General features: G+C 36.9%; 1 protein-coding gene across 1 annotated transcript; it reads left to right on the top strand.

Annotated features, from left to right (window-relative positions):
• The first annotated feature begins 3,455 nt into the window (after positions 1-3,455).
• Positions 3,456-12,316, top strand: dnajb1a (DnaJ heat shock protein family (Hsp40) member B1a). The gene is made up of 3 exons (XM_065298119.2): positions 3,456-4,023; positions 10,127-10,689; positions 10,917-12,316. Exons 1-3 carry the CDS (start codon positions 3,813-3,815, stop codon positions 11,145-11,147), a joined length of 1,005 nt encoding a protein of 334 aa, XP_065154191.2. The 5' UTR covers positions 3,456-3,812; the 3' UTR covers positions 11,148-12,316.
• Positions 12,317-12,700: the final 384 nt, after the last annotated feature.

The following is a 12,700-nucleotide window of genomic DNA, read 5'->3' as shown; positions in this document are numbered from 1 at the left end:
ATGCGTGTCTGTCAACCCTAAGTAGATTGGACAAACATAGTAGTAAGCAAAGTAAGTGATGCGAGTTATTTACAGGGAGGGTTAGTTTCCATCACCTGTTCACAAACCTTGAGAATTGTGCAGTTCAAAAAAATAATAATAATTGCAAAAACATCCAAACATTGGCTCGATGCAAAGTTCATCACAACATGTATGTAGCCGATCATGTGTGTGGTTCGTAATTTCAAAATATGTTTTCTGCGGGTCGAGTGATAATGTGTGCATCAGGTGTCTTGTCAAAATAAGTGCCTGCTGCAGACGCATCTAAAGGGTTTATGATGAAAGAGACGCTCGCGTATGCCAGAGACTCACATAATTTCATGCATAATCAGAGATTATTGTTAAGGGAGTGTCTTGCATGCATTTTGTGAACGTGAGCGTCTCTTTTATCATAAACGGTTTTGATGCATGCGCAGCAGGCACTTATTTTGACAAAACACGCGATGCACATGATGCAACAAACACATATTTTGTATGCATTTTTTTTTAATATTTTGACATATATTTTAAAATATATATATTTTTTTAAATTCTCTTATGGGATTGATCGTTATCCCAGCCAAGGCCATACGTTTAACATGCTTAATTTTCTTTGGAGAAACATACATTTACAAAGATTTTTTAGGTAAGTTCATGTGGTTTGTTTGGTAACTTTAGTTGCTGTTGAACCTCTGATGGTGTCTAAACAAAAATGCATGGAGTTAAAGGTGCTCTAAGCGAATCTGCGAGACGTTAGTTTTTGTTGGCGTTTGAATTGTTTTCAAACAGACGGAGCGTAGCTAACTCCTCCCCCTCCCTTCCGTGCTTTCATGAACGCGCCCAACCCCCACCCCCAAATCCTTTTTGTCGTTTATTGGCTGGAATACTTTGTTTTGTTTTGTGGTGCTAGGTTTGGCCAATATGTTGTTATTGCCGTTTGTGAAGCCTGGGCTGTGTCTACAGAGATCGCGTTTTTTTACAGTTTGATCAGTGGACAGGCAGCAAGCAGATAGTGAGGAGATGTTTCCGGTATGTAACAAAAAATGTTTTATGGTCTAAAACGCGTCAATTCGCTTAGAGCTCCTTTAAACAAGAGCTCATATTTCTATAGACTACAACATTTAGCTTTACAGTGATTCAGTGTCTAGATGTGACATTGAGATACTTAAAGGAAAACACCAGCGTTTTTCAATATTTTACTATGTTCTTCCCTTAACTAAGACAAATTAATACATACCTCTCTTTTTTTAATGCGTGCACTTAATCTTTGTACAACGCGTCGTGAATGTGTTAGCATTTAGCCTAGCCCCATTCATTCCTATTGCTCCAAACAGGGATGAATTTAGAAGCCACCAAACACTTCCATGTTTGACTATTTAAAGACTGTTACATGATAAGTAACACGAGTAAGTATGATGGCACAAAACAAAACTTGGCGATTTTTTAAGCGGATAAAAAATGAGAACTATATTGTATGGAGGAAGAGCACTTAGTCTGCAGCACTTCGACCACAGGCGCAGTTATATTGACGGAAGTTTGAGCAAGAAGGGGAGTAATCAGGAGTGATGATGTTACTGCGCACTGAGGTCGAAGTGCTGCAAACTAAGTGCTCTTCCGCCATACAATATAGATCTCATTTTTCAAAACCGCAATGTTTTATTTTGTGCCACCATACTTACTCGTGTAACTACTCATGTAACAGTCTTTAAATAGAGAAAACATGGAAGTATTTGGTTGCTTCTTAATTCATCCCTGTTTGGATCCTAAGGAATGAATGGGGCTAGGCTAAATGCTAACACATTCATTAAGTGCACGCATTGAATAAAGATAGGTATAAATTCATTTTATTCATCAGGTAAGACAGGTAAGAACATAGTAAAATATTGAAAAACTGTGGTGTTTTCCTTTAAGATAGTTTGCTTGTGGCTTTCCAAAATCACTACTGTGATAGGGTTACCAATTATATCATTTTCACAGCTTCATGTTAATGCATTTAAAAAATAAACTTTCTAAGGATCAAGTGAAGTTTTGTCTGAGTCAATTCGGCAAGACAGGATATTCTTGAACAACCACATATTTTGCTTTGTTATAAATCAATACTTGTTACTACTTGAAATTCTGATCACATACGATACAACTACACATACAGTATGTTCAGCTACAACCTGTGTTTTTCCAAGCCAACATATGTTTTCTGTAAAACATTCCTTGAATACTATATACTTAAATACTGAATTTTTCCCATGCCAATGTATTGCAACATAAAGCACTGAAAATCACAAGATCCATAACAAGTCCATAACAATTTAGGGGCAGTTTTTTGGATAGGGATTAGATTAGATTAGATTAGATTAGATTAGATTAGATTAGATTAGATTAGATTAGACTAGTCCTAGACTAAAATAAATGTAAGAGCTGTCCAAACTGAAAACATCTTAAAACATATCTTAAAATACACCAGTGCCCATTGTTTTGCCTCAAAGTGCACACAAGTAATGTTTTTAGTAAGGCATGTTTGTTAAAACTTTTTATATTTCCTAATTAAACTATAAAGGCCTAGTCCTGGCTTAAGCTAATCCTTTTCCAGGAAAGCACCCCTTAATATTTTCTGTAAAAAGTCTTAAACATCTGAAAATCATGATTTCCTTTCCAAATTAGTGTCAATCACTCTCTGACTGAATGAAAAGATAAAACATTGACAGCCAATCAAATGTATTTGAACTTCAAGTGCACGTGCATTTGAAATGACAAATGACACTGTGGAGACGCTCAGTGTTGAAAGTACAGAACTTATAGGGGCAGTTTCCCGGACAGGAATTAGACTAGTCCTAGATTAAAATAAATTTAAGAGCTGTCCAAACAGAAAACAGCTTGCACTGACATATCTTAAAATACATCAGGGCCCTTTGTTTTGCCTCAAAATGTACACAAGTAATGTTTTTAGCAAGGCATGTTTGTTAAAACAAGTTATATTTCCTAATTAAATTAAGGCATAGTCCTGGTTTAAGCTAATCCCTGTCCGGGAAACTGCCCCACAGAGTTTGATAAAATTGACACTAATTCAAACAATGGGTAATAATTTGTAGCTATATAACATAAACACATTAACAGAAAATATTATAATAAATAATTAAAACCATTCAAAATATAACCATTTAAAAAATCAGAAAAACCTTTGTACACCAAATGTACTTGCAATTATATAACCACCCATAGATAAGCCACTCAAAAAATATCAGAATTAAAAGCAATTCATAAAATTCATATAGTACATGTCATTATTATTATTACTTATTATTGTATTTTATTGGGATTTATTTATGCATTTGTTTGTTTGTGTTATGGCCTTTTGCAAGAAGCCTATTTTTGTACTATTTTGATATGTACTGTTTGTCCTCCTCTCCACAGGTGGCGCTGTGTTCACTGCAGCGGCCGCTCATACAGCAGCAGAGCAAGTGAATATTCTCGGACTTTCTGCGGACAGTCGGCTACGTTGACAACTATAACGATCTGTTAGACCGAACCTTCATGTATTTATTTCTAAGTTCATCGATTTAAAATGTCAGGACAGTCTCGGGACAATGATAACAAATTCCGATGAGACTCCAGCGGCTGAGTGCTGTAAATGAGCATTTGGGATAAATAACTTAAGGACAGTTTAATGAACTCCAGCCTCGCGCTTCATGTTTCAGAAGCCGGTGGATCATTTCAGTGAAGTAGTTGAATATTTTTGATTATATCGACACATGGAAGCGATGGTTCAGGTATAGTGATGTTTTAGGTAGAGTGTTGTGATGGGTAAAGATTATTACAGGGTGCTGGGGATCGAGAAGGGCGCCTCGGATGAGGAGATCAAAAAAGCGTACAGAAAACAAGCGTTAAGATTTCACCCCGACAAAAACAAATCGGCCGGAGCTGAAGATAAATTCAAAGAGATCGCAGAAGCTTATGATGTACTGAGCGATGCCAAGAAGAAGGATATCTATGACCGATATGGAGAGGATGGTGAGTACAGTCTGAGTCATCAGTGATTGTCCTACTATAGATAAAACTCTTCAGATCAGTACTGTGATGATACCGTGGTGCACTGATAGGATCAGATGGTAATAACATGTTACTTAATGATTATAAGCACCTTGAGATTTGAAATCAAACTTTTTTTTATCACAAAGTAACAAAGATACTTTAGTAATCCCATGAGGACCACAACAGTAGACTTACTTATTTCAGTCTACATCAGTGGTTCTCAAACTGGGGGACCCTGAGATGGTGCCAATGGGGCCCCAGTTTTATGACATTTTATTCAATTTTTCAATTCATTTTATAAAATAAATTAATTTATCATAACTTCTGTGTAATTAAATCTATAATTTAATATGTTTTGTTTAATTTATATCATACATTTTCTTTGGCGGGGCCGCTTAGGGATGCACCATGTACAATAGGGTGCCGCACCGTTTGAGAACCACTGGTCTATATAGCCTACAAAAATCCCTGCATTGTATGTTGTGTGTGTGTGTGTGTGTGTGTGTGTGTGTGTGTGTGTGTGTGTGTGTGTGTGTGTGTGTGTGTGTGTGTGTGTGTGTGTTTAGGGTATGTGTCTAGGGATGAACCATGTTTTTCTTTTGGCCGATAACGATTAGTGATTAGGCATGGGCCGGTTTCAAGGTACACCTAGGTTTTAAAGTGTCAAGGTTTTAAAACCACTTAAATTTTTTGTGATACCGTTTCCAAGGTATGAGCTGTGTTCACACAAAAATAAATTAATTAATTAGGTCATGTAAATGATATGATATGTTTACATTTAATAAATATTATAAAAATATTTTTGGAAGAAAAAAAAAGCTATATTAAAAGCTATATTTTTACCTGGCATACATGTTGTGTGTTGCTTAAAAATAAAATGTATTGTGTCCAGTTGAAAAGTTGTTGTTTGTATACACAGACATTTGAAAATAACACATTTTAGTGTTGCAATGGCAAGACCGCAACACTGTGAAACCGTGGTATGCAAATCTGCAAAATCTTATACCAGCCCATGCCTATTAGTGATAAACTGATATACTGCAGTGGTCGATATACAGTGGCTAATATGTGTAATTTTTGGCGTTAGCTGATAATTCTTTCTGTTCCTTAAATTTTGTTTCTAGAACAACAACACACACTGTGAAAACGATATCAAATCAACATATATTTTTGTTACTTTTACTTAACAAATTAAGTAAAAAAATTACAACTTGTTTTTATAAGTTATGTAAACTTATCACAGGTCAAAACTTAAAATACTAGGTTGAATTGACTTGCAAAACCGAGCTGTTTTAACTTCATGCTGCATTTTTAAACCTTTCCCCGCCAGTGTTTTTTATAGGGATGTGCATGTGTAATTTTTCTATTTCGATTAACCATAGGTCTGAAAAATGAGTACTTGATTAACTGGGGGCGGGGCAATCAAAGAGGCAGGGCGTCAGCATCATGGTTAACTCAAATAGTTTATTTTTAAAAAACTATGACAGAAAATTAACAGATACTAGATTATTAATTAATTAAATGTTTTTTAAACCTCAATTGGTCCTTGGGGTCCTATATGACCCCAAACAACATTTCATTAGTTAAAAAAATGTAATAATCTGTAAATACACAAAAAACTGGGCTTGATATGGTTGTTCTGAAGGTATGTAAAAAATTTTTTATTAATCTGGTCTTGGGTGTCAATATTACACCAATCAAAAATGAATTGGAAATGCAAAAAAATAATTCCATTTGTCAAAAAAAAATCAATATTAAATTCAGCATAAATCTGAACATTTTCACACAGAAATGAAGGCCTGTTACTTCTGCACAAATGCAATGTAAACACATGCACACACACACACACACACACATGTTTGCATATGTGGTTTACGGGGACATTTCCATAGACACAATGCATTTTATACTGTACAAATTGTTATTCAGTCCCTAACCCCAATGTCACAAAAACCTGTTGGCAGTCTTAAATTTATGAAAAACTACCATTACATTTTTTTGCTTTTCAGTTTATGGTTATAGCATAGTAAACATGTCATTAAACGCTATTCATATAGAAAATGCATTGTGTCTATGAAAACGTCCCCGTAAACCACATATCATAACACACACATACACACACACACACACACACATTACTGCCACAGAGAGCATTTGTTTAGCATTTGGCAAATAAAATCAGCCACAAATGCAGAAAAAATATATAACCTAATGCACGCACATGTACACACACACACTCTCTTTCTCTCTCTCACACATACACACACGTGCGCACACACACATACATACACACACACACTTACATTTAGTCAGATTTCTGTGGCATTTTGTAAAAACAGACATTTCAAAATGCATCAAAGCTACAAAAATGTGACTATTTGAAATAATATCTATTTTTAATGTCCTTTGTAATTTTATATATATATTCACAACATGTATTACTAAAGTAGTGATGTGAGCAGTTGCCCATATCCAGTAAAATTAATGGCTTTCTATGGCCATCTGCTGGTCAAAGCTATTTCCTAACACCGAGATCAATATTCAAAAACAATTAAAATAAAATGTAGATAATCATTTAAGTGATTTATTTAATAAAAAAATCTAAATTTCATATGCAAGCTGTTGGTGAAGTTGAGGATTTTTGTGCTAAATGGGTACAAAACAGCTTTATTGTATAGATGAGAAGTAAAAAAAAAAGATATATTATTTGTATTATTGAAAATTTATATTTTTCTTACAATTATGCTTTCAATCTTGGGGTCATATAGACCCCAAGGGCCAGTAGTGTAAACAGAAAACGAGGACCATTTGAGGGTTAACAGAAACCTCTAACAGGAAAAGCTGCATGATGAAGTGAAACTAAATGGGTTAATAAACAGAAACTGAAACGCTTTGTATATGAAACACTCTACATAATATTAAGCCTTGATACAACACAAATGTATTATACAACGTGCATATATCTGCACAGAATGCTCGATTTAAACTAAGTTATGTACTAGACATTAAGTTTAACTCTCGTTGTGTTGTGTATGTGCACCATAACTGCGCCCTTTTAAACACGTCCAGTCAAACCACAAGCTTCATAACATTAAGTTTTTTTCTATCATTTTAGCGATTACTTGTGTCGTGTCATCCTCTCACCTGTTTTCAGTTAAGATGCTTGTATCTCTTTCTGGTATCTTGACGTTTGATGTTTAAATATTAAATGAAATGAGGGAACTTATGACGGCGCTGTACAGTTTGCACCTGACTGACTTTATTTTCGTCTTACGGAAGTGAATCCGAAAATTCCTGCATAATTTTAATACCATAGTGCCTTAGTGATGTGAGGTGTGTTCGGCTTCACAGCGTTGCGGTACGAGTGCGCATAAGAAGCTTTTGAATCATGCATGGTACTGATGTGTCATACACCGGTCTGCGCAGCTCAACACGACGTCAAACACGCACCCAGACACGCTAACCAGATATCCAAATGCTGCCATAACCACAAAAAATAAATAATTCCACACGGTCATAATTTTCATGATCGATCGTCGATGCCACATTTGAGTACTCGAGCAATCGATTACTCGTGCCCATCCCTAGTTTTTTTTTTTTTAAGTTGCCAACCAGCACCAACATTTATGATTTTCACAAATGTTTAAAGACTTCCAGAAAAATTTCTTCTTTAAACATAACAGAACGTCTGCTTTAAAAAAAAAACCGTTTCATCATATTTTCATTTGTTCTCTCTCTATTCCCTCTTAAATATGGTTTCTTTCTTCAAAAATACAAAATTTTTAGATAATTCCATTTGTGTGAAGGACTTTTGTTAGAGATCAGATTCAAAACGAGAAGGCCATCTGGTGGATAATAGCGGAAATTTGGATTGCCGCAAAACTCGTCGTTGGCAGAGAAGCGTTTTCTCTTAATTGACGAGATAACTCGTCAACGGCGGGGAAAGAGTTAACAGTGCATATAAAGCCAACGTATGATACGACAAAAATATATTACAATGTAAATCGTCCAATCAGCATACATTTTTTAAATATATTTGTGTTATATCGGGTATAGATAGATTTCAGTCATGTGACCTTTACGTCATGCCGCCATCTTGAGGACCTACCGAGTATGAGTACGCTACTGACAAGCATTGGCCACCTTGCTACGATTTACGGATTTCTTATCTTTTACTGTCTATGATTCTTACGGATACAGTAAATGGCTATGAAGGACAACATGTCGCACCTCGACTGTCATGAAAATAAACGCTACTTTAAAAAAATATATCTTGGTTAGGGTGTGATGCTTACTCGATCCCTGATGCATTCTTTCAGCCCCTGTCCGCTGCTACCGAACTACCACTATTTTACAACATAAGAAGGCGCAACACAACATGAAACTTTGCTCGAAGCATCACCTGGATCTCTACACATGAACACGAGCATTGAGAACATTGTTTGTGTACATAGAGTTTACTAAAAATAAAGGTTTTGTACAACTGACTTTGGCTGTTATGGTGTCCGCTCGTCATCTCTGCCAGACGTAAATAATCGATTTCCGAATGCGAATGAATGAATCTCATATGAGGCTCCTTTTTCAACTAAAAGGTCAATATTGTTTTTCACTTGCGACAAAACAATGAATTATCCGTGCATTTATATGGAACTATGCTTTAGGAGATATCAATCTTTACTCTCCTACCTCCTTACGTCACATTCGGAGATCGATACACCTTGACTGGGAAGATGGCGGCGAGTGGAAGCCAAATCAACCAAAGTCTGTGTACACAAACAATGTTCTGAATGCTCGAGTTCAAGTGTAAAGACACAGGTGATACTTCGAGCAAAATATCATGTTGTGTTGAGCCTTCTTAGTGTTGTAAAAATAGCGATTTTGATGCTCACAACATATTGAAGGCATAGCTTCTAGTTCTTTTGCGACCACTTCAGGTACTCAAAATGGCGGAAGACAAGTGCGTGACGTCATGTATATTGCTTGCTCAATATCAGTTCCAGCATCGGGCAGGGCTGTCGCAGTAACCGTATTGTCTTATACAGGTAAATAAATACTAGGTGTAGCATAGCTTGTTTTAGTCTTTGTATCATAAGGGGAAGGACCTGTAGCATACACTGCATTATACTTTATTGCTACCGGTTGTTCTGGATTTACCAATAAATAAAAATACTTAACGGTCATATGTTATTTAAAAAGCAACAACATATGTTACATAATAAAAGCAACAGAGCTTATTTACTTGGCACTACAGTCATGATTCATGAAGCATACCGCGCTAGCAAGCCACGCAAAATCACCACAAGGGAAATTCCTTCACCGCGACAGCCCTAGCATCGGCCAACAAATCGGTGGACCACTAATACAGATTTCAATATTGATATTTATAACTTGCTTACTTATTTGAGCTTTTGTCATTAAAATAGATAACTTTCTATCAAATCTGCGAAGTTAAAAAACACTTGCTACAGTAGACTTGCTACGTGCTGAAGCATCAAATAAAATAGTAAAGTAAATCGTTTCAGTTGCGATTTTAAGTATTGAATTATGAATGAATGAATCTTTATTGGCGTTTGCTTGAATTATGCAATTACCTATCGGTTTGTTATATCGGGTTTTTTATGCTAAAGCCAAAATGCTGATGGTTTTGAATCAAATGAAAAATCGGCCAATAAATGTTGGTGACCGATACATTGGTGCATCTCTAGATGTGTCTGTCTGTGTTGTGCATTGTCCTGCCAGTGCTTTATATTGTTCTGCTTTCTTTGTTACTATGAGCTATGTTGAAAAAAAGGTGCACAAAACTGTGAACCTGTCCAGAGTTTTAGCAACTCTCTATGGCTCCAACTCGCTGGCCTTTGGTGACCATTTGAGTTTTCTCTGAATGCTGCCAACACAGGAGCGTGTATTGTGGAGTCGACGAGGGACTTTTTGAAACCCCCTCTGATCTGCGGATTAAGAGTTCAAACTGTACCATGCACCCGGGTTCCTGTGAGCTGGTTCTGCTGTTTTTACATATGTCTGTTTATTTGTCTTTCCTGAACATCGACTACCTGTTTGCACTAACCCGATTTATTTTGTGCAGGGCTTAAAGGACACGCCGGCGGCGGAAGCAACGGCCCCAGCTACACTTTTCACGGCGATCCGCACGCCATGTTCGCCGAGTTTTTCGGCGGCCGCAGCCCGTTCGATCAGTTCTTCGCATCTCATGGGGGCGTAGATGATGACATGGACATCGATGACCCCTTCGCTGCTTTCGGAATGGGAGGTATGGGCGGTTTCCCCAGATCCTTCAAATCCCGCGTGGGCGGACACGGGTGCCGGGAAAAGAAGAAAGATCCCCCGGTCGTGCACGAGCTCAAGGTGAGTCTCGAAGAAGTCTACTCCGGGTGCACGAAAAAAATGAAGATATCGCGCAAGAGGTTGAACCCGGACGGCTGCACGGTGCGCACCGAAGACAAAATTCTTACGGTGGACATCAAACGTGGCTGGAAGGAGGGGACTAAGATTACCTTTCCCAAAGAGGGAGACGAGACGCCGACCAACATCCCTGCTGACATAGTCTTTGTGGTGAAGGACAAGACACACCCTGTGTTTCGGAGGGAAGGCTCTGACATCATTTACTCTGCAAAGATATCGCTTAAAGATGTAAGTGTCTGCTCGGATAAAGTTAAACATAAAGCTTTCGAACAAAATAATTTGGTTATTTAGTTGCCCATATGCAAAATATGTTCATGAATAGACATGAAATCTTGAATTGCAAAAATTTTTTGGCAGTTTGTTGAAGCAAATCGTATGAATTGCGTACCTCACATTTGAGTAAATTTATAAAATGTCCTTTTGTTTCCCTTTCTATTTCTTTCACTTCGCGTCAGGCTCTGTGTGGCTGTACCATCAGTGCTCCCACCCTGGATGGCCGAACTGTCACAGTGACATCACGTGATGTCATTAAACCAGGCATGAAGAAGAGGATTGTGGGAGAGGGACTTCCGCTGTCCAAATTTCCTGAAAAGCGAGGAGACATGGTGCTGGAATTCTTAGTGAAATTTCCAGACAGGTTAGCAGCGGGTACTCGTGACGCTCTGGTTCAGATTCTGCCACCATGATCGGTGTTTGACCACCGGAGGAGGGACTGCAAGAGCCCGTGCTCACGTCATGTGATCTGGCCGGTCTGATTTACAAGATATTGAACTTGAAAGCATCCGTTAGAAATGTACAAAATAAGTCAAGCTCGGAGAAACATAACAGAGCTTCAGTATGTTAATTTATAACCCCCTTGCTTACAATGCAGTGCACTTTTTCAGACCACTGTGAAGCATTTCAGAAGAAATATATTGACTCGCTTACATGATTTTTCAACCTTTAAGTCAACCTTTCTGTTTTGATCTACCTTTTTATGGCTTCAGGTTACTAAATTTGTGTTTAGTATTGTGTTTTCTTATATTAAAATTTAGGTTTTGAACTTGAAACAAAATCGTCGGGATTGAAAAAATTGCCATAAATTCTTTTCATTTTCTAATTCAATATGTACCGAGCCCCTAAGGTAACATTGGAGTAAAAAAATCTAAAGTTTAGTTTCATGTGCTCACGTGAAACTTTCATGTGCAGAATTTTTTTAAAGTTTAGTTTTGTGTGCGCACGTGAAACATTCGCTTTCACGTGCGCACGCGAAAATAAACTTTATTTAATTTTTTCTCCATGTCCCCTTAGGGGCTCCGTAAATTTGAAGTTAAATGACAGGAAGAGGAATTTAGTAAATTGGAATTAAAATTGAACTATTAGACACCACAGGGATTTCAAATATACACGATGATCTACGTCTATGTTTTTTATTTGTAAATCTGCTTTATGTTCTTAGGCCCAAATTTTTTTAGACTTGGGGTAAATTTTGGGTGCCATTTCAATTCAGATAATGATTATGAATCTAATGTTTCTGAAAATACCTCATATGTTGTGTTGTGTGAATATTAAGGGAGTTCCCTTGCTGTCGCCTCAAGCACCAGATGGCGCAAAGAATGAATGTGTGAATATTAACCCTTTTATGGCTAACATGGAAAACTATATATATATATATATATATATATATATATATATATATATATATATATATATATATATATACATATATATATATATATATATATATAAAATGACCTTAATTTCTTTCATTTCAATTCCACTTGAATTCTGATATGCCGTTGTGTGTGAGCAATATCTGATTTCAAATTCGTACTTATGATCTTTCATTAAATTTACATGCCATTCTCAACTCTTATTTTGACTGTTGCCCAATCTTGCTTTCGCGAAATCATCACTGAAGAGCATCACACAAAAGATTTCTTCATTCATAAGCGTCACAAATTGTTTGAATGTATAGTGAAAGGGTCAACAGGTTCATGTGCAGCTGTAGAGCTGGTTTGGCTGTAATAGCAGGTTTGACTACCTGTGATTCATTTAAAAAACTTCACAAAGCCTCTTGAGCATTTTCATCACTGTGCTTCCAGAGCTCTGTATCATATAATGCAGACAGCACTCGCTCACAGTTAGGACTGTCTTTACAGATGATCTTATCATTTAAACCCAGACTGCTCCTGGGAGAACATCCCTGCAATTGAAGTACTGTTGGTTGTTAGATAACAGCAAAGAAGTAGTGAAAATG

The sequence above is a fragment of the Paramisgurnus dabryanus genome, chromosome 3 (genome assembly GCF_030506205.2).
Source record: "Paramisgurnus dabryanus chromosome 3, PD_genome_1.1, whole genome shotgun sequence".
NCBI lineage: Eukaryota > Metazoa > Chordata > Actinopteri > Cypriniformes > Cobitidae > Paramisgurnus > Paramisgurnus dabryanus.
Note: the sequence above shows the minus strand (reverse complement) of the source record. Positions and strands in the feature narration are given on the sequence as shown.